The following is a 22333-nucleotide window of genomic DNA, read 5'->3' on the forward strand; positions in this document are numbered from 1 at the left end:
TTCGAACTGTCAAAACGATTATCCACTATGGAATTTATATGAAATACAGAACAATGGCGTCACGGTCAAGTTACCTACTCTTTATTGATCGATTGGTTCAATCATTGATTTCTTCGTAATCGCCGCCAATGTAAGTTAAAAGGTTGTAAAGACTCAAGTAAAATTAGTGGAATAATACGAACGTTTCCGTGAAAATACGATAGAAATCAATTATGCACTACATCTGTAAGTGCTCTGTTGTGTGACGTAGAGCGCATTTGAGCTGCAGTTCTATTGACAATCAAATTTATACGTTCACTCAGTTTTAATAAGGTGCCGAATTGGATGTTTTGCGTTTTTAACGTAAAAAAACAATGAAAATTAATGAATATCTGGGAGCATATAAAAACTCAAACATGCGCCTTTTCCCAGAGATCGGATATAGCTAGATCAATTTTTCGAAAACCCCCCTACGTCAAATGTCATTGAAATCGCCGTTTCCGAGATCCCCGAAATATATAAATAAATATACAAGAATTGCTCGTTTAAAGGTACATATAAGACACCGTCCTACCTATGAATGCTCGATGCTTGCACTTCTAGGGGTGTCACATGCACGTTACCCTTTAAACCCCTTCCCTTTTTACAAACCTTACACCACCTTACAGTTACGACACTACACCAGTTGTCCCCAAACTTTTTGAAGCGAATTCAAGAGGCGAATAAGCGTTACTACTATGACTTGGTTCCTTTTTCGCGGGCAGGATTAAGCCATGGGTGGAGACCCCTGCATTACTCGTCCACTATAGTTTAATAATTAACTCTGCTAACTAAGAGCAAGATGTACCAACCACTATTAGCGGACTGATCACTAGTCAACTATGAAACTTCCCATACAAAAAATCTAAAACTTCGGCAGGGAGAACATTCCACAGCCGTTCACTGTAGGAACTGTCAAAAACTAATAGTATGCCCATTAAAAATAATGTCCATTACGAGTTATCTCAAATACACATGGCTTTTGTCGCTCGTATATAGATAAAACGGTGGGCGTCACATGTCGATATGCACGTACTGATAATTGAACGTAAACCTTATGGATCTGACTTAAGGTTCATCTATGACAAGTTAAGAGTGTGTATACCTCTAGCGTTGAATGATGGTCCCTATGACAGTTCCTTCAAGTCTCTTTTGGTTGGCGTTAATAAAAAAAAAATTGAAGAAATATGTTTTTATTGTATAAATGTCACATTTCTAAGTAAAATAATGCTAAACTTGCAAAAAATGTCCACAAACATTTTTCGTGACATCATCCGACGCGAGAGGTTCGTAGGTAAGCAGTAAAAAGTTTTTACTAAAAACACTATCTACTAAACTTTGGTAGACCTTATGCTTTGACAATAAGGATTACCTATTGTCAATTTTGTTTCAACGATGGTACATACATAGGATACGATTCCATCTTGCCATTGTGAAAACGTGCTATTTTAAAGTATTTTTTCTACTCCCGTACTTTTATTTGTCATTTAAAGGGTCGTGCACACATCTTTTTTGTCTATTCCCTAAAAAAGCATTTGTGCATACACGCAGTATCTTTTTGGCTTTTTTACGATACTTCGTGTAATGGCCACTTAAAAAATACATTGTTGCCAACCTTATAGTCGTAACACACTGTCGCACCGCAACGCGACCTTGGTTCGTCGCACCCATAAGTGAGAGCGAGAAAGAAATATATCTTTCTCGCTCTCGCTTATGGGTGTGAATGTCATATCTAACAAATAAGTGAACCATAGACATGTTTTTTTTTTAATTTCATTCATTCTTTTCCCGCTCATACCCTCCATTCTTTGCTACTTCTTGAATATTGTGAATCTTGAATATGAATACTATTGTGCCTGTCGAATGAAAACTTAACTTTTGTGTTAAAAAACAGTGTGTCTTTCAAGTTAAAATGGATGAAGACAAAAACTTAGTGTCTACGCCTGAAGAAATATCAGTAATAGCACAAGAATCGCTAAAAACAGGTAGATACCGTAGGTAGAAGTCCACTAGATGGCATGAAAAATATTTGTTAAATTTACAATTTTATTTCATAGTAGGTAAGTGTTTGGTCGTAGAAAAAGTATTGTATGCAACGTTGTTTAACTGAGTCAAAAAATACTCGTGGCGTCTTTATTAACAATTTTCGGCTTCGCCTCAAATTGTTACTCACGCCACTCGCCTTTTTTGACCCCTCTTAAACAACGGTTGCATAAAATACTATTAAATCAAAATGTATTTACATCCGTATTGTCAACTAGCATAATAATATTTATAATATGGGAATAGCATACCTAAAGCATAAATAGTTAATTCATATTCGGGAAAAATAGGGATATATCAAAAGTTACAAAAAATAGAAAAAGTTAAATCTCTTAAAATATGTTATAATATAAAAAATCTGCTAAAGATTTAGAATCTTGGCTAGGCCCCCTTCTTTCTTCGCAACTCGATAGAGACTACAGTTAGAATAATTAAATCAATACTGGTCTCCCGCGATACAGGCCTAGCCCAGTGCAAACTCCTGGAAACTCCGTAGTCAATCTAGTTATGCACCAACTTTTCGAAACAACTGCTGTATACCTTTTGCTTAGGGGTTTCAAGTAATGCGACGAAATAACGCTAGATGGCGTTAACCTCAAATATACATAGTGCTGAAGACATTTTGCACTAGTCATTGAGTTTTCACTTCTGCCGGCACTCCCGGAGTGCAACCCGTTGTTTTATCTTTATCTTTTATACAATAGACAGAACACTTAGACAGATAGATACTATATACGATACGCGTTCAAAAAATTATCCCAATCTACGCCGTCCTGCGCTGTGGCATTATAGAACCCTTGGTGTAAACATCGGACTCACGCTTGGCCGAATATCCTTACACCGTGATTGCGTCTATACACCTAAGATTGCTTTTCACTTATACACCTTATAAAACACAGTCCCCCGCCGCGTCTGTCTGTTTGTGTGTATGTACGTTCGCGATAAACTCAAAAACTACGAATTCTATTCAATTAATCAATATAATGATTCTTGAGGAAAGTTTAGGTGTATAATTTGTTTAGGTTTTGTGTTACCCATGCGAAACCGGGGGTCTAGTGTTTAAGTATCTAGGAAAACATACACCTGTAAATATGTCACATTGAAGGAAAGAAATTGCCTACGGCCTGTTCTGTGTCAAGACTCAGGGGAAATCACATTGATTGACAATCATATTGCATTGCATATTGCACATCTGGTAACGCAGCATAGAAAACGATAAATGCAGTTCAGGTGGTATTTTAACTTTAAATTAAAATGTAGAAACTTTTGACAAAATTATAACAGCGTTCTAAGTTAAAATCGCATTAATTTAAACTTATGTATGAACCATCGGGAAACAACCTAAATTCGGTTCTCTCTGTGTTTGTCTTAGGTATCGGTTCATGTAAATTAAGTTCGGTCAGAGACTGTTAATGTAAACGTCTATTTATAGCAAAAAGCTGCTTGCAGAGTGTTTTCAGTAAAACAGCATAAATAATACTGTACGAGTTAAGGGTATTTACGCTAGATATTAGATAAAGTGCATCGAATTTCATCGCCCGCAGTAGACAAAAGATACTTATTAAGTAACAAACACAAACAGCTTATTGAAACTGTATCATGTTCATAGTTAATGCGTTTTGGAACACACAATGATCACGTGAGTATAACGTGACCGACGCGTCCGACCAAACAAGATTTAACGAACTAAACTGACTGGAATACACGGAGTTCTATAATGATATATTGTTTTATTTAATACTTGTTTAATACTTAGTCATTAAACATAATACATGGCGCAGTCGTCTGTTCCGTCAATCATGTCGACATTTAACATACCTGAAAAATTAGACGTATCAGGTAATCTATCCGAAAATTGGAAAACATTCGAACAAAACATAACAATATATTTAGTGGCGTCTGGCTTAGACAAAAGTGAAGAAATAAGAAAAGTGGCGATCCTGCTAAATGTAATTGGTGAAGATGGTATCAAAATTTTCAATAATTTCGTGATGACGGAAGAAGAAAAAAACAAGTTTGAAGAGGTAATGACAAAATTCCGAGAATATTGCGAGCCGAAGAAAAATTTGATTCATTCAAGGTTCCTTTTTTATACCAGAAAGCAGGAGGAGAGCGAACCATTTGACAGCTTCCTAACTGATGTAAAGAGGCTAGTTAAAAGTTGCAAATTTGGAGCGGAAGATGAGGCTGTTCGGGACCGACTCGTTTTAGGTACCAATGATCTGAATACACAGAAGAAAATAGTGATAGAAGGCGATGCGGAGTTGGACACGGTAATCACAAAGTTGCGACTTGCAGAATTAGGACGTCAACAAGCTGCAGAGGTCCAGGGCAAAGTCAAGGACGTCAAGGTTGACAAGGTGATGGATAAACAATCTAACAATAAACCGGTACATAATAATAACATGGTACTGAAATGCAAATGGTGCGGAGAACAACATGAGCGTAAACTCGAAGTGTGTCCGGCTCGAGGCAAATTATGTACAAAGTGCAATCGATACAACCATTATGCAAAAGTGTGCCGCAGCAAATATGTAAAAGTTATTGCAGACAGTAATCTGCAAAATCAGGAAGATAGTGATGGTGAATTTTATTGTGGCAGTGTTCAGAAGGTACGTTCTAAAGAATGGACACAAACATTATTGTTAGAGGACACCAAAAGTGTAAAGTTTAAGCTGGATTCCGGCTCTGATGTGAATTTGATTCCGTTCACTGATTATCAAGTGATTAAACGAAGAAAAAACCTGAAGTTGGAATCTTCTAAATGTAATCTATATGCTTACAACAATACAGGGATAAAAATATATGGCTCTATATTGTTTGAAGTCAAATTAATGAGTAAATGCTATTTTATAGAATTTATTGTTACAGATTCAGAGTTTCAGCCAACCCTGGGCAGAGATGCTTGTGCAATGCTAGGTTTGGTTGAAAGAAAATACATTAATAAAATTGACTCATTGCAAAATGACATTGTTACAGATGATCCAAGGAAAATGGAATTAATTGCAAAGTACCATGATGTATTTACTGGGACGGGGAGATTTCCAGCTGAGTGTCAAATACTACTGAAAGAAGGGTCTGTACCAATCTCAAAACCACCTCATCGTGTTCCTCTAAAATTAAAAGAAAAACTCAAGTCTGAACTTGAACGATTGTGTCAAAAAGGTGTCGTTTCAAAGATGGATGAAGCCACAGAATGGGTCAATAGAATTGTGATAGTTGAGAAAGACCAAAATGCAATACGTGTGTGCTTAGACCCTAGGGATCTAAATAAGTGTATTCTTAAGAAATATTATGAAATACCAACTATAAATGACCTTAAATCTAAAATATCTGAGGCAAAATATTTCTCGGTCCTAGACTTGAAAGAGTCTTTTTGGCAAATTGGTCTTTCTGAATCTAGTAAAAAGCTTTGTACATTCTCAACAGTTTTTGGCACATACAATTTTAATGTTTTACCATTCGGATTAGACATTTCAGCTGAAATTTTTCAAGAAAATTGTGAAAATTGTTTCAAAAACATTGAAAATACATTTATTTACATTGATGATTTTTTAATATATGGCAAAACAAAAGAGGAACATGATGTGGCTTTAGAAAAAGTCTTAATTAGGGCACAAGAATTAAATATTAAATTTAATCTTAAAAAATTTCAGTATCTCCCTGAAATAGTAAAGTATTTTGGTCATGAGATAGTGAATGGTTGCCTGATGCCTGATAAAAATAAGGTTAAAGCTATAATGGATTATGACTCACCCTCCGATAAACAGAGTTTACAAAGGTTTCTGGGCATGGTAAATTATATGAGAGATTACATCCCAAGATTGTCTGAATTAACAAGCCCGCTAAGAGAACTTTTAAAAAAAGATGTTATGTTTCAGTGGGGAGCGGCTCATGAAAAGTGTATTGAACAAATAAAAAACATTCTTGTTAGTCCACCTGTTTTAAGAAATTTTGATCCCAAGCAACCGTTAACTATCCAGACTGATAGCTCAAAAAATGCAATTGGCTGCGTTTTAATGCAATTTAAACAACCAGTTGCATTTGCATCGAAAAGTCTAAGTAAAACTGAATGTGAATATGGTCAAATAGACAAGGAATTTTTGGCAATTTTATTTGCTTGTAAAAAATTCCATTATTATATATATGGTCGGCATACTGTAGTCCAAACTGATCACCAACCATTAGTTGCATTAATGAAAAAAGAAATTTATTCTATTGCATCACAAAGATTACGGAAAATTAGATTGAAACTAAATATATATGATATTGATGTCCAGTATGTTAAGGGTTCACAGATGTTGATTGCAGATGCTATAAGTAGAGCGTCTTCAAAAGCTGATGCTAGTACACTTGAACAATCTTTGGACCGTGTTGTTCATACTGTGAATGTAGGTGATAGCTTTCTCATAGAGATTACAGAAGCCACGGGTAAAGATGCAGCACTATCCCAACTGATAGGATACTATAATAATAGTTGGCCTACAAATATTGATAAAGTTACAGATCTTGTCAAACCTTATTGGAAATTAAGAAATAACATTGTAGTTGAAAATAATATTGTATATTTAGATCATAGGATTATAGTTCCCTTATCTCTTAAGAAAACTGTCATGGAAAAAGTACACTCTTCACATTTTGGTATCACTAAAACACTGGGTAGAGCCAAGTCACTTTTCTTTTGGCTAAACATGAAAAGCGATATCATTGATACCATAAGTAAATGTCACTTATGTGAAAAATATAGTGCTAAAAAAGTAAAGGAATCCTTATTATTAGATGAAACTACTCCATCACTCCCATATCATAAAGTGGGTTGTGATTTTCTAAATTATGGTAATGAAAACTATCTAGTAGTAGCTGACTACTATACAAAGTGGTTTGATCTAATAAAAGTCAATTCAATGACTGCTGCAACAGTTATAAAAATATTAAAAACCTTATTTGCTACTCATGGTATACCAAGTATTCTCAGAGCTGACAACATGCCATTCAACTCGATTGAATTTAAAAACTTTGCAAAAATGTATAAATTCTCTGTTGTTACATCTAGCCCGCTGTATCCTAAATCAAATGGCTTTGTTGAAAAATATGTTGGTATAGCAAAGAATATGTTAAAAAAATGCAAGGATGAGAATTTAGACATACATCTTGTTATCTTAGAATATAGGAATAGCCCAGTGATAGGTTCACCATATTCTCCATCTCAATTGTTGTTTAGTCGTTTTACTAAGTCTATACTGCCAATACACAACAAGTTGCTTGCACCAAAAGTAGTCACTGATTTTGTTAAGTATCAAGAAAAAAGAAACATTATAAATAAAACTAATTATGATAAGACTGCTAGACATTATAATTATACTCTAGAAAAAGGGCAAGATGTTGTGTATCGCAGAGAAAATGTATGGTTACCAGCCAAAATAGTGGGCCTCCACAATTCGCCCAGGTCTTACTTAATCCAAGATGATCAGGGTTCTATGTTAAGAAGGAACTCTTCGCAATTGAAGCCATCAGTCACTCCCAAGATCCCATCAGATGTTTCTGTTAGGCCGCCTAGACGATGTGTTATACCTGTAGAGGATGGGCACTCGGAGTTACCTATGGATTCAGAACAGATGATGGAACCTGTACCTTCGGCTAATTGTGAAGGCAGACCTAAACGTGTTATTAACCCTCCAGCTTATCTTAAAGACTATGAGACAGACTTATCACATGAAGGGGAAGATGTATCATGTTCATAGTTAATGCGTTTTGGAACACACAATGATCACGTGAGTATAACGTGACCGACGCGTCCGACCAAACAAGATTTAACGAACTAAACTGACTGGAATACACGGAGTTCTATAATGATATATTGTTTTATTTAATACTTGTTTAATACTTAGTCATTAAACATAATACAGAAACATAGCCTACATCTTAACAGAGATTCAGTGTAAAGGGGGTGTAAAACTAAGAAATTAGAAGGGAACAGAAGATATGCGTCCCACATGAGAGTGATGGTCAGGGCCCTTCCTGGATATGGATATGAGGAATGCCTCATTGTAAAAGAGGGCTTGGTCTATAATTCTCAGGCAAGCCTAGTGGGGATTGGGGATTTAACACGCCTTTAATTACTTCGGGGATGTAGGTATGCAAGTTTCCTCACGATGTTTGGTAAAAAATATCAAACTATATTTCGCAGTCCAAAGTAATTACTTATTAAGTGGGGTTTGAACTGTATGTTTATTACAATAGTTTATAAATATCTGGGAGACCGAGCTTGCGCTTTTTCCCAGAGATAAGAATTAGCTAGATGGTTTTTTCGACCCTTAAAACCCCTATATAGCAAATTTCATATAAATCATTACAGCAGTTTCCGAGATCACCGAAATATGTAAATAAATAACCGGACTAATCCCAATACGGGCCTAGTTTACCCTCTGGATTGGAAGGTCAGATTGCAGTCGCTTTCGTAAAAACTAGTGCCCACGCCAATTACTGGGATTAGTTGCCAAGCGGACCCCAGGCTTGCATGAGAATGATGATGAAATAAACAAGAATAGCTCGTTTAAAGGTATAAGATATATTATTTGCAAAATCATAACCCTATTATGTTCTCAGGAGTTGGGTTAACCTAAACGGCAACCCTGCACTGAAACGCGACGCATATGTATTTATTATAATATGACAATTCGCGCTGCAGCAATGCATAATGTATATAACCTTACCTCTTCAAACGTTCGCCAATCGCAGAGCGAAACGGCACATATCACATACAAAGCATATAGAAAAGATGCGTTTTCACATGCACGCTATCCTAAAACCGTCGGTTGAACTTATGTGTTTAACCTTTTCCACGCCGTGTCAAACACAAAAGCTGTCACTCAGACGCCACATCATTGAAGTGTCAAAACTGAAGTTGAACTTTATGTATATACACGTAGGTCGATGTTGCTCTGTGGTCTGTGACCGATTAATCGGACTTTGGCGTTGAACCTACGGTGCGGATATATCGGTCATTGGCGTCCAAAAGGTTAATGCGAATGATCACGATCTCTATACAATGAAGAAAACATGAGGCGAGCTGCGTAGGGGAGAGTCGAGCGATCACATGTAACGGAAAATAAAGGGTGTCCCAAAAAGGACGCAAGATTTCAATTTGCCGCCATTTTTGTATTTTAGTGCTGGCAACCCTAAAAAAAACTATTTGACAGCTGAATATTTAGGGTTTGTAAAAATGGCGGGTTGTACGAAAGATCAACGCATTTTTATTATTGAACAATATTTCAAAAGTAATGAAAGTTTGGCGGGTACAGTTCGAAAATTCCGTGCAAAATATGGTCGGAATATTGACTTGACTTCACAGCTGTGAGCAGAGTGGTTGGAAAATTCAGGGAACTTTTTATGGGGTTATTTAAAGTCTAAAGTCTATGCCAATAAGCCCACAACCACTCATGCTTTAAAAGAGGAAATTCGACGCTGCATTGGAGAAATTCAGCCGCATCTATGCAAAATGTTCATAGAAAATTTTGACAAAAAAGTGCGTATGTGCCAGCAAAGCCTAGGAGGACATTTGCCTGACGTATTATTCCACAAATAACCCTATTTTATGTATTTCAAGATTTTATATACAAATATATTATAACGAAAAAAAAAGTGTTTTTCATCAATTTCAAATCTTGCGTCCTTTTTGGGACATCCTTTATTTGTCCTTGGACTTTCAAGTTGGTATCGTGAAGACCTAACGGACCTTTTCTTACGAGTAGTATATGACATTTATTTCAGTTTATAATTTATTGTTTAATTGTAATTTATCTTTACCAATAAAGGATGTCTATGTCTATATAGTAGTGTTTCTACTTGAAATAAAAACAAATGAAAGTATAGCACCTAACAGAGGAGTCGAGAGGCATAGGTACATCCCTGCCCTACCCTGGTGATGCCCATGGAACAGGGTATTATACTGTACTTAAAGTAAATTATTTTACAGCATAAATTAAATAAAGCACCAGATAATTATTAGAAAAACACATATAGGAGTTATTTTTAAACACAAGGTCTATTTAATAAATCAGATTTAAATTTAAAAAGTAGGCGAGTTGATCGTGGCGTCGCGATGTAATAAAAATACAATATAAATAAAAATTAAATGCGGTTGTGAGGTGCGCATAAACTCGAGAACTGCTTTGGTGGACCTTATGCCTTTTGTAATAAGGTTTACCGATGGACAGTTAACAATGTGGGCGATGGTATTTATTAAGTACCATTTGCCAACATCACTGTAATTACTCAAGTTTTGTTTATCACCTACAAATAGAAAGAAAAATTTATTTTGTTTTATGTATAAAAAGGCGAATGACTTTAAAAGGTCGATTATTATCATGTAAAAACTTCTAAAATTTAGTTTATTTTGTCTGCCCTTTTTACGAGTGAAACGAAATCGAAATACGAGTATGTAATTGTCACTTGCATTTAAGTGGTAAATTCACTTACTTTCGGTTAGGAATCGCTGGACGTTTTCACTAGCTGTAATATACTTATGTATTTTATAATATAGAATCGGTTGAGTTATGCCTCTTGTAGCCAAGGGTAGATATCGATATCATATCGAGATGCGATGTCATAACTCGACCCACAAATTGTCTACTGAACAGTACCAAATACCAACGTTAACAGATTTCTAAGAACTGTTATCTGGAAGCTTAAGCCATGATCAGGCGTGTCTCACTCCGCGATTTCGTCGCTTTGCTACAGGTAGCTAAAACTACATCCGCTCGGCCCCAATTTTGGGGAAAGCCATAATCCGCGCGTGGCGCTGTCGCCACCTAGCGGCCATATTAGTGCTGATCGTAACAGACGCGTTTTGTTAGAGAGTGAGTCTTATGTACTTAGTACTATTATTTATTCTGTACCATGATAAATAAATAAAAATGTACCTTCTTTACTCAGCTGCGTGTCGCGTAGAAACAATGTTTTATTATATTTCTTAAAAGCTTCGCAACAGACTAATTGAATCAAGTCTGAAATTTGAACATGTACATTGTAGAAATTCTACTTGCAAGGGCGTAGAAATAGGGATCAAAGTTGAAATGAAAGCGATTACAGTAAGAAAATTGTAGCCGAAAAGGACCAAATATATTTCTTTGTTTTGGATTAAAGCATATCCGAGTCTATTTGACTGACAGACGTCGGATTAAATTAATAGTTCATCGAAATCTGTTCTATATTAAATGTACATGCATTCCATGCGCTTTCAAAGGGTTAAATCCGTTTTCGGTAGGTACTCTATTTATTGAATGACGAGTGATGCAAACGACGTTAAACGTCAGGATGTAAAAGGTAATAAATTGAATCGCAAAATAAAACGGAGCTTGAAAATGAATTATTAATGTGGAAGACATATCTATATATGGCATGCTCCCGGGAATTCCCGGTTCTCAAATTCCCGGGAATTCCCGGGAATTGTATAGTGTCGAAAGAACCGGTACTGAAGACCTGGTACCGGTACTTCCCGGTTCTCATCAGTTTGCGTATTTATTCCCATGTCAATAGTGGTTGTCTTAGTACTTTAGCTCCGGACATTAATAACATTTTAATAATGGTGCTATGAAGAGGGGGACCCAAAAATAACCCGTCAAACTAACCTAGTAAAGTAGTAATTTGTAAAATTTCACCAAGTTTTCTATTTCAACTTTGTTTTTATCTAAAACATCGTTCAGTACTTTTATGCCGGTTACATAAAGGACTAATGATATTAGCAATCTATGTATGTTTGTGTCATATGTCCCAATGGAGCCTTAAAGCCAGGGATCGGATACCGGTATTTTTTTTATGGGAACGGAAACGGTATTTTTCGTTCTTTGCTAATTACTTCATTTCTAATTGGGCAATCTAATAATACGAAGTCGTAACCTAAAAACACAACTGAGTCCTATATTTCGAGTATAAAATAATTCGAAAAATATGGTTATTTCTAAGTTTTTACAAAAAACCGTTTCCGATCCCTGCTTAAAGCTACTAAATTACACCTATTTAGATGAATAAGGTGTCTATCTATACATTTTGACCCGGATGACTTAAGCTATAATCTTTAAACAAGTTTTAAATCACCAAGTAGGATATTATTTATTTATTATATTCGAATATTTTTCTTCTAGGTTTGGTTTTGTACGAAAATATTCCGTTCTCAGGTTGAATTTTTAACTCCTGTATCTCGTGCCGTCATAGTGCTGAGTGCATCGACTACGGCCGTTAGCCCAGGCGGAGACAAAGTGTGCCGGTTAATTTCGTAAAATAGGTGGGAACGCTAAGTGTTTTTTTATATAAAATAAGTCGTTTATTAATCCTTATGAAATTATTCATATGAAAATAAGTAATTCATAAAGATTGTACGCTAACACAAACAATTTCTTAAAAAGAATCATAAGATGCCTTGAGAACCGGGAAGAACCGGGAATCCCGGTTCCGGCCATGTTCAGAACCGGGAAATAAAATTCTTGGTACCGGGACCGGTACTGCATGCCCTAGACATATCATTTTGAATATATGTATTTCAATGCAAAAAGCGGAAAAATAGCTGACAGTGATGACGGTGTCATATATTTTTGAACGTTTCGTTGTGAAGTTTAATACACCTTTCAGTGACCTTACAATTTAGTAATATTAATACTTTAAACACGATAGTCAGTGACCACTGACATTATGTTTCGCCTAAAAATGGCTAAACATCTATCGAGAACTGTCACTGTCTGGCACTGTCATTATCATACTGTCACGTAGACAACATTTCCATCTTCACCAATAAGACAGTTGGTTGTTCGCAACTGTGCGTTTCTCCAGAAAATTCCTGCCTTGCATACTTACACTGTGGAATGAGCGGTCACGACTACTAGGCAGCTAAGATACACGGTTAGCCCCGTTGGTCGACTTAACCATCATACTAAATCACGTATATATGTACTAATATCTGGGAGACCGAGCTTTGCTCGGAAAACATATAAAAACACGAAAATGCGCGTTTTCGCAGAGATAAAACCTAGCTAGATCGATTTTTCGCCCCCAAAAAGCCCCATATAGCAAATTTCATAGAAATCGTTACAGCCGTTCCCGAGATCCCCGAAATATATATACATATAAATAAATAAATATATAAATAAATACATATGCAAGAATTGCTCGTTTAAAGGTATTAGATTTAAAATATGTTAAATATCTGTTAAGTATGATCCATAAAAAAAAGTACTTACAAAACTTTTTAAACATACCGCCGCCTATGATTCCACCCAACAGTAATGTTATGTTACACTAGTTTCCAAAACGCGGTTAGTACCGGCAACTTCCACAGTACCTACAGATGTAGTGCATAATTGTTCTTCATCGTATTTTCTCGGAAACGTTCGTATTTTTCATGCTACTTCAGTCAACCTCAGTAGTTTTTGTACCGAGACTGAATGAAATAGCAAGACACGTTCGTACGTTTCCGCCAAAATACGATGGATAATAATTATGCACTACATCTGTATAGTGTATGGTGGCTACCCGTCCTCTCTGCAGTATAGCAGCCCCACTATGATATACATACGCATCGCAAAAAATGATTTATTGTCAGGTAAGGCCTGAGAACTTACGTAAGTAGAGATACATACTATAGAATGGGAGATAAATATCGTTATCTCATTCTAACAAATAGCTTTGTTCCTACTTACGCGAGTAAAACTTACAAGTGTATCTTAGGCCTGAGGAACATGGTTTGCCTACCTATCCATTATTCAGCGCCGGAAACTAAATCGCGTATCTGTCATTTAAAAATGCGTAGAATTGACATGAGTGATAACTGGATTAATTATAAAGTGTGTTCTATAAAAAAGTACTTACAAAACTTTTTCAAACTTATCGCCGCCTAGGATTCCACCCAACCATAATGTTACACTTGAGTTCCAGAACGCGGTTAAAGCCGGCAACTTTCACAGTATAGTGTACGATGGCTATCCGTCCTCGCCTGCAGTATAGCAGCTCCACTATGATATACATACACATCGCAGTACACTAACGGGTCGCTGAGTCAGCACTGAGTCCTGCTCGACGCCTGTTGCGTGGACATGCGCAATGTGTGTGTAGGTAAAGTTTGCTCAGACTAGGTTTTATTAAAAAAATAAACTTACTGAAATTTTCCAGGTAATGTTAACTAAGAAGCTCTCGTCCGACAGAGGTTGATGTGTCAAACAGTCTGTCACCGTTAAAAAGTTTGCTAAATAATGTTGTATAAAAACGTTCATAGCTCAGTGCTGTTTAGAGTTGAATAATCCGCTAAAAGTAGTTTTTGGAAGTAACCCTTTAAAATATATTTATAACGGGTCACGTTTCCACCGAAAAAGTCGCGTGTGTCACTTTAACGGCGTTATTCATACACGTCTGTTAAGTTAATCAGCTGATAATCGTCGTCGTATGGCATAACGACAGATAGGGACAAACGACGATCATCAACTGATTAAGTTAGCAGCCGTTTATGAATAACGCCTTAGGGCTTTAACTACTGCCTACAGTGTCTACTCAATTAAGTTGTGTAACGATCTACCGTTGGACGTAAGGAAAACGAAATCTGTTGCCTCACTCAAGAAGTTGGAAAGTTGTCACACATCAATTTTAAAGACAATTGGATTTAGAAATTGTTTGTGATTAAATTGCGAGTTAAATGAAAAGGACTCAAGTCTACGCGGGTCTCTAACAAGTTAATAAGGACATGAGTTTTGACTTAATTATAAGTCTGAACAACTGAGTCTAGTGAAACAGAGGATTCAAAAGGTCGTCGCATTAATCAGATGTGCACGCACCTTTAGCATTGTTCAGATATTTTGGGGCAGCTTGGCCTCTCTGATTTCGGCATTAGGTATCTACCCATAATGAATACATTTTCATTATAAATAGACATTTATCTTGGCAGAAGCCCACACTGGCGACCCTACGCTACATCAACACACGCCGGTTCATGTAAACAAGAGTTAAACAGAGGAAAATTTAAATCGGCCAGACAGCACTGTCTTCAACGCAAAACCGACTCAATACAAAGGTGAGACCTGTATATAAAGGTGAGTTTAGCATAATGGGTGTCTCAAGGATACTTTTATGAGATACGTTGTGTTAGGTCAGGTTCGCATATATGTTTAGCTATTAATGTATGCCGCCGTGAGGAATCGCATCATGTCGTGGTTGGTCTATCGGAAACGTGAGAGGGTGCATATCGATTGAAATTAAATCATCAATACAGGATGTTTTGCAACCGTTAGCGATATTTTGCGAGGTGATCTTCACTACATAGTATAAAACAAAGTCGCTTCCCGCTGTCTGTCTGTCTGTCTGTATGCTTAGATCTTTAAAACTACGCAACGGATTTTGATGCGGTTTTTTTTAAATAGATAGAGTAATTCAAGAGGAAGGTTTTTGTATAATTTAATAACCCGTGCGAAGCCGGGGCGAGTCGCTAGTAACCATATAAATATAAGTCTTATTGAGCAACCAACCCTGAAACGGCAATTTTTTTTAGAAATCAGCCAAAATGTACGAAACACATTTTTTACATGAACACGATGCAAACATTACAAGACGGCTCAAAGCATAAAATATTTGTAAATATGTTCTGGAAAATTACTCTATTAAGTATTCAGAGTTATGATCTAATAGAAAAAGTACAGGCTTATAAAGTAACGTAGACGGGGAGCAACGAGTTCTGACGAATTAATATTAAGGTTTATAAATACGCAGAGGACACAGACAGGTGAAAAGATGATGCCTAGATATCTAAAAAAATATACAAATTGTGTAAGGACAAGACACACTCATAAAATTCCTAAAAGGTTTGCAAAATTTTATGTAGATTTTTAAAAGCTGTGACGGTTCACGATATGAACCAAAAACATCGAACATTATTTATTGGTAACTAACGCTTTCCGCACCCTCATAGGTCACTCATCTCATAAGTTTACAAAAAAAGCCTAACAGTTTAACATACTAAAGCTACTGTTGACGGAATATCACGTCATGACGCTGCTCCTACTTAATTGACTCCTGGCTGACCGCCTCCGCTATGTGGCAGCGGAACACGTGACAGCGATATACAGCCGACTCCCTCGTCTCGCCTTGGGACCACGTGAACGCCAGGAAGCGTCATGTGCGCCTAGAACGCTATACGGCTGACGAAGTGCGTCATGTCGCTGTACTTACTTGACACCTGGCTGACCGCCTCCGCTATGTGGCAGCGGAACACGTGACAGCGATATACAGCCGACTCCCTCGTCTCGCCATGGGACCACGAGAACGCCAAGGCAGAAGGCGTCATGCGCGCCTAGAACACTGTACAGTTGACGAAGTACGTCATGACGCTGTACTTACTTGACACCTGGCTGACCGCCTCCGCTATGTGGCAGCGGAACACGTGACAGCGATATACAGCCGACTCCCTCGTCTCGCCATAGGACCACGAGAACGCCAAGGCAGAAGGCGTCATGCGCGCCTAGAACACTGTACGGTTGACGAAGTACGTCATGTCGCTGTACTTACTTGACACCTGGCTGACTGCCTCCGCTATGTGGCAGCGGAACACGTGACAGCGATATACAGCCGACTCCCTCGTCTCGCCTTGGGACCACGTGAACAGCAGAAGGCGTCATGCGCGCCTTGACGCAATACGGTTGACGAAGTACGTCATGTCGCTGTACTTACTTGACACCTGGCTGACCGCCTCCGCTATGTGGCAGCGGAACACGTGACAGCGATATACAGCCGACTCCCTCGTCTCGCCTTGGGACCACGTGAACGCCAGGAAGCGTCATGTGCGCCTAGAACGCTATACGGCTGACGAAGTGCGTCATGTCGCTGTACTTACTTGACACCTGGCTGACCGCCTCCGCTATGTGGCAGCGGAACACGTGACAGCGATATACAGCCGACTCCCTCGTCTCACCATGGGACCACGAGAACGCCAAGGCAGAAGGCGTCATGCGCGCCTAGAACACTGTACGGTTGACGAAGTACGTCATGTCGCTGTACTTACTTGACACCTGGCTGACCGCCTCCGCTATGTGGCAGCGGAACACGTGACAGCGATATACAGCCGACTCCCTCGTTTCGCCGTGGGACCACGTGAACGCGAAGCATGAGGCGACGGGCGAGCCGGAAGTGCCGCGCGCGTAGAAGAGTATGTGGTTGACGGAATAGCGTGTCATGACGCTGTTCGTGTCCGCTTGGTATAGTCTGTTGATGGAATACTTGGTTACTACTGGGTTGGGTTACTAAGCGTCGGTAGATGGAGGGCCCAGTCAGATATAACGGCTGCATTGAAAGCTAATTTTGGTTAAGCTAATGTAATGTTGTGTGTCATCTACTTATTGCAACATTCTATGCAACAAACCGTTGCGGTTTTACAGATTTGGATATAAACACGACGATACCGTCCATACTTTCCAACATGGAAAACTGATCAACCAATATTACAGAGGAGAGGATACTTACACAACGAGCCCTTGCGAGCAGACAGGTATAGAAATAGACACCGCAATGCCGTCTCTGCTCTCCGGCATGGAACAGAGTTCCTTCATGATCCTCTGTATGTCAGTCTCAGATTTGGGATCGGCGATGTTCTGGGCCCCTAGGTAGCTGACACCGCTGAACACCGTGCATTCTTGGTCGACGTCTGAAACTAAAGAGATTGGTTACATTTTGAACCTTTTGGGAACTTGATTAAAAGGATTAAAATGTCCGGCTAGATATATATTTAACTTTCCGATTTAAATTTTAACAAACGGTTGCGTTTGTGTATCAAAGCTGCGTGAATATTCTGAAGATACGAGTAATACGTTTTTTTAAGTTAAATGATTGTAGTTTAATTTTCATGATATTTTGTAAAAGATGTGTAAGTAAGAAATATATTACTGAAAACGTATTTTTGGGCCATCCTGTAGGTAATTACAAAGTCGAAAATATTATTTTCACCTCAGCAGCTCGAACAAGGGTACTTTGCTACTTAAAAACAGTGAGCAAAATCGCATTTTGCTCACTGAGTGAGACAAAATGAGCAAAATGCGATTTTGCTCACTGTTTTTAAGTAGCAAAGTACCCTTGTTCGAGCTGCTGAGGTGAAAACTTAATTGTTGGTATATCTTAAGAAAACATGAGTGAATAGGTAAGTGATGAAGAAGGAATACATTTTTCGGGTTCTCTAATATGTTCTTACTGCTGAAGTGAAAAGTTTTATGAACTACACGAGATCAAAGTTATTTACATCTCGTGCGCTTTTGAGTCCCTTACTACGCTCAAGATTCTAAATTAGATTCACTCGCTACGCTCGTGAATCTAGTATAGAATCTTTTGCTTGCACGGGACTCAAAATAAGCACTCGAAGAAATATCAAACTTTGATCTCTTGTTGTACCTCTTGTTGTACAAATAACTATTCTCAAAGTTGCGTACCTAATTATGTTTAACAATAGAGTTCATAGCGGCAAAATACTTGCCATCATACTTAAAACAAAAACGCATCTCTGTAATAAGAATTAGAGCTGAATTAGACGGCGCGCGAACTCGTATACGATTTTAGTTACATTGCGGACCATTGAGGTTACGTCAATTCAGCCGACCGATCAAATGACGCAATGTAATGAAACTCGCATGCGAGTTCTCGCACCGTCTAAATGAGCCCTTACGGTTCGTAATCGAATGACTAGAAAGGATTGATAAACGGTTTAAGGTTTAACCGTAATCGGCATGTGAAAATTATTGCATTTTAATTGTAATTATGTAAAATGCAAGCAAAAGCTTATTACCTTAATGATAATCACTGTTTGCGGTACGCCGTACATACACAACCATATTGCTTTGCTGTTCCGAGTTATAATTACGTGCCTGTCAATTAGTGCTAAACCGTTATACTCGTAGTCTTTACATTATTGCTAGATGTTATTATTAGGTATAATTATTAATATTTTTAGTTTTTACTTTGTAAGTTTGTTTCAAGTTTACAAACAAGTATGTACTCCCAAATTATTAAAAGCACAGATTATGTACTGTTTTTTGTCTATTCATAGTTTAAATTCACTTTCTCCCACATGTTAGCTTGGTTTTGTTTTATTTTTATTTTCATTGCGTTTTCCCTGGTTGCCCTGTAAACCAGCGCCATGGCTAAGTCCCACTTGCACCATCCCACTAACCCGGGGTTAAGCGGTTAAACCGTTAACCTAGTGTCAAATTGTACTGGTTACCATGGTAACTCCAGGTTTAACCGGTTAAGCCCGGGTTAGTGGAATGGTGCAAGTGGGCCTAAATATCTTAGACATTGGCATATGCTGAGTAGCATCCATTTTGGTGTTAAAATATGTATATTAGGATAAGATGTATTATTAGGTTACGTTTCATGTTTTTCACCAAATAAAGTATTTCTATTATATTCATTTGTCTACACCGTGTTTTTATTGAATTCCGTTAACTTCGGGGTATGGTTAAGTACGTTTAAGAGAAATAAACGGCATAGTTAATTTTCAAAAAAAAATTAAGTTTAAAAACTAATTAAATACAGCATATAGCGTTGTTGTAACACGGGCTTTACATTTAACTCAACCAAACAATTGAAATCTGTGACATATCAATGTCATTTCGAACATCGATCGACCGAGATTGTACTTAAGTTTAGTAGCAAATGTATGAACTCATACTAAGTACATACTTATCAATATGTAAACCGGCCCTAAGGCAAGTGTACACGCTTGTAGAGGCCTTATAGGAAAAAAAAAATTATTGATTATCTCCGAAATGAAGTTAATTAGAATATCGGTGTCTTTGAGAAAGTTGCTTGATTTAAGCTCAGGAATGCACCCTTGAAATTAACGGAAATAAAAAAAAAACACGGTGTATTGTTAATAAAACCGCACGTGCTACTTACCTTGCGTATATAAACATGCAAGCTTCAAGTGTAATAAGGAAATTTCCATTTAAAAATCCAACAGAAATTCTGACAGAAACGGCCTTATAAGTTTTGGGCAACATGACAGTAAGGGCCACTTACGCCATCTAGGTTTAGCCACTAACTCGGTCAACAGTACAATCAAAGACATATGTAACTCCGTATAAGATGAATAAAGTCTAAGGAAAACACGTGCCTCGGAAATCAAGGAAAAGTCATTCTCGGACAGATGGCGCACACACCTTTGGCCTATGCTCGGGTAGATGGCGTTGACACCGTTTGATATTTAACAATTTTAACACATATAGGTATCAGTGAAAGAATATGGGTTAAAATGATATAAAAATAATAAAATCCATATATATATAACTTTTTTGATAGTTTTATACATTTTCATTTTGAGTTTTAATCGTGTGTCGATAGGTGGCAGTAAATTTACTGTGACTACAAAATTGACTATGACAGGACCCCTCTATACTGTCTATTCTGTTTGATACAATTTAATCTTCCGTTAACGGTTAACTCCGAGTTAGTGGCTAACCCTGGATGGTGCTAGTGGCCCTAATAGTATTAGAGCGTAAAATAGGTCCTCCAGGTTAAATGAGTTATTTACGTTCGAAAATGTGCAACAGGGCCTGCAGCGTAGAATACGGGGGAATCACATTACGACACAGACTACATAGACAATTAGACACCGCACAATACAATGGGCGCCAGTTCACTACTATTTTACCGGTAAAATGCATTTCGAGCAGCACAACTGAGTTTTATCCTACAACATTTTATATTATAGCATTTATAACAACCCAGGTTAACCCCTAATATTATTTTTTTGGAAATATTAATTAACATGAGTACAGGTCTAAACGTGGGCGCAACTGAAATAAGCTGCCGTGCTTCCATATATGTAGTTAGAACGGGAGCGCCTATTTGTGGTGACCGATTGTTTTGACAACCCATAACCATATTTTTCGAAGTGACTTTATACGTCCTCATATTAAACAACTTTTACTAAGGGTAGGTCCCTCGAAATCACGAATAAAATAGATGTTTCTAAGGGATGATAAACCTCTCCGCATGTGCCGTCTAGTAGTTGAAGTAGTCTGTGAGTACCGGTCAAGGCTAATGAGGGGAAATTCGATTTTCATTATGAATACTTGCATCGTTAAAGCTTATGAATTAGTGTAACGAATAGTGGACTTAATTTATGGGGCGTAGAGGTGATTTTACTTGAGGCTACCTAAGCACCAGAACAGCAGGCTTTTGAAATGCATAAATGCTATGTTATTTAAAGTGTCATTCAATAGAACTTGCTAACTATGTAAACAACCGCCATACTAAAATTGACTGATTGACTGAATGTCAATTTACTAGTAACTTTTGTGGGGTCCCGTTGTTTCCCATAAAGTTTGAAGTCATAATGTATTGTTTGTCATATTATCGTTAGTCATAAAACTGAAACCGTTAACATTTCAGGATATTCGTTAAGTTATCCTATAGATAGGTTAGGTTAGGTTTGTTTTATGGCAATCCTGAAAAGTGACGCGTTTCTGAACCAAATGAATGATGACTAACGAAAATTCGGAAAACAATACATTATGGCTTAAAACTATTTGGGAAACAATAGAGACCCAACTTTTGTTTACATAGTTAGCAAGTTCTATTGAATGACACTTTAATTTACCTAAGCAAAATTGTCCTATAGTTTTTATATGAAAAGCAATTATTATAAATATAATAGATCGCAATTAGGAGTTAACATAGATTTCTAAATTATGTATTACGTTCTTTAAAAACTTTTAAAAATCTACATTTCACCAACGGAACCAACAAATTTGAAAAACTAGTTGTTCGAAAATTGCGGCCTTATATCTCTGTCACTCTAATTACGCCTTAATTGGAGTAAAAGGGAAAGGTTGTGTGTGTAACGTACCTTCGTCCTCGCTGTCAGTCGGCTTCATGTGGTCGTGTTTCTCCGTCGGGGAGGGGGAGCAGCCGTCTCCGGAGGCCGCGCCCTCCATCACTTGGTAGAACTTGGACCCGCCGACCAGCCGGCAGGACTCCTGTCACAATAGATTTTTCTTTCGATTTTTTTTTTAAGATGTGTCCCGCCCAGTTTCTTGCCGGTCCCATATTGGGATACCCTCCTCCAATTGAGGGTGGATTTAAATCTTCTCGGGGCAGAGGTGTAGGGTTGGAGCCGGTGTAGCTTTATTTGACGTTCATAAGCGCATTGTAATTATGCCTACTTGAATAAACTATCTTTTATCTTTATCTTTCAAGCGGATGTTACGTAAGCATTTGCTAAAACATGAGATATCCATCATTATTATATTTATAA

The 22333-nt window shown here is 37.6% G+C and overlaps 1 protein-coding gene across 1 annotated transcript in view; it reads right to left on the reverse strand.

The window, feature by feature from the left end:
• The window catches only part of LOC134661249 (rab GTPase-activating protein 1-like), a 72504-nt gene that overhangs the window by 37842 nt on the left and 12329 nt on the right, over positions 1 to 22333 (reverse strand). The window contains exons 4-6 of the mRNA XM_063517235.1: positions 21926 to 22055; positions 17551 to 17737; positions 17093 to 17292 (exon numbers count right to left, since the gene is read on the reverse strand). Coding sequence (XP_063373305.1) covers positions 17093 to 17292; positions 17551 to 17737; positions 21926 to 22055 — 517 coding nt within the window. The remainder of the gene's footprint in view (positions 1 to 17092; positions 17293 to 17550; positions 17738 to 21925; positions 22056 to 22333) is intronic.

The sequence above is a fragment of the Cydia amplana genome, chromosome Z (genome assembly GCF_948474715.1).
Source record: "Cydia amplana chromosome Z, ilCydAmpl1.1, whole genome shotgun sequence".
NCBI lineage: Eukaryota > Metazoa > Arthropoda > Insecta > Lepidoptera > Tortricidae > Cydia > Cydia amplana.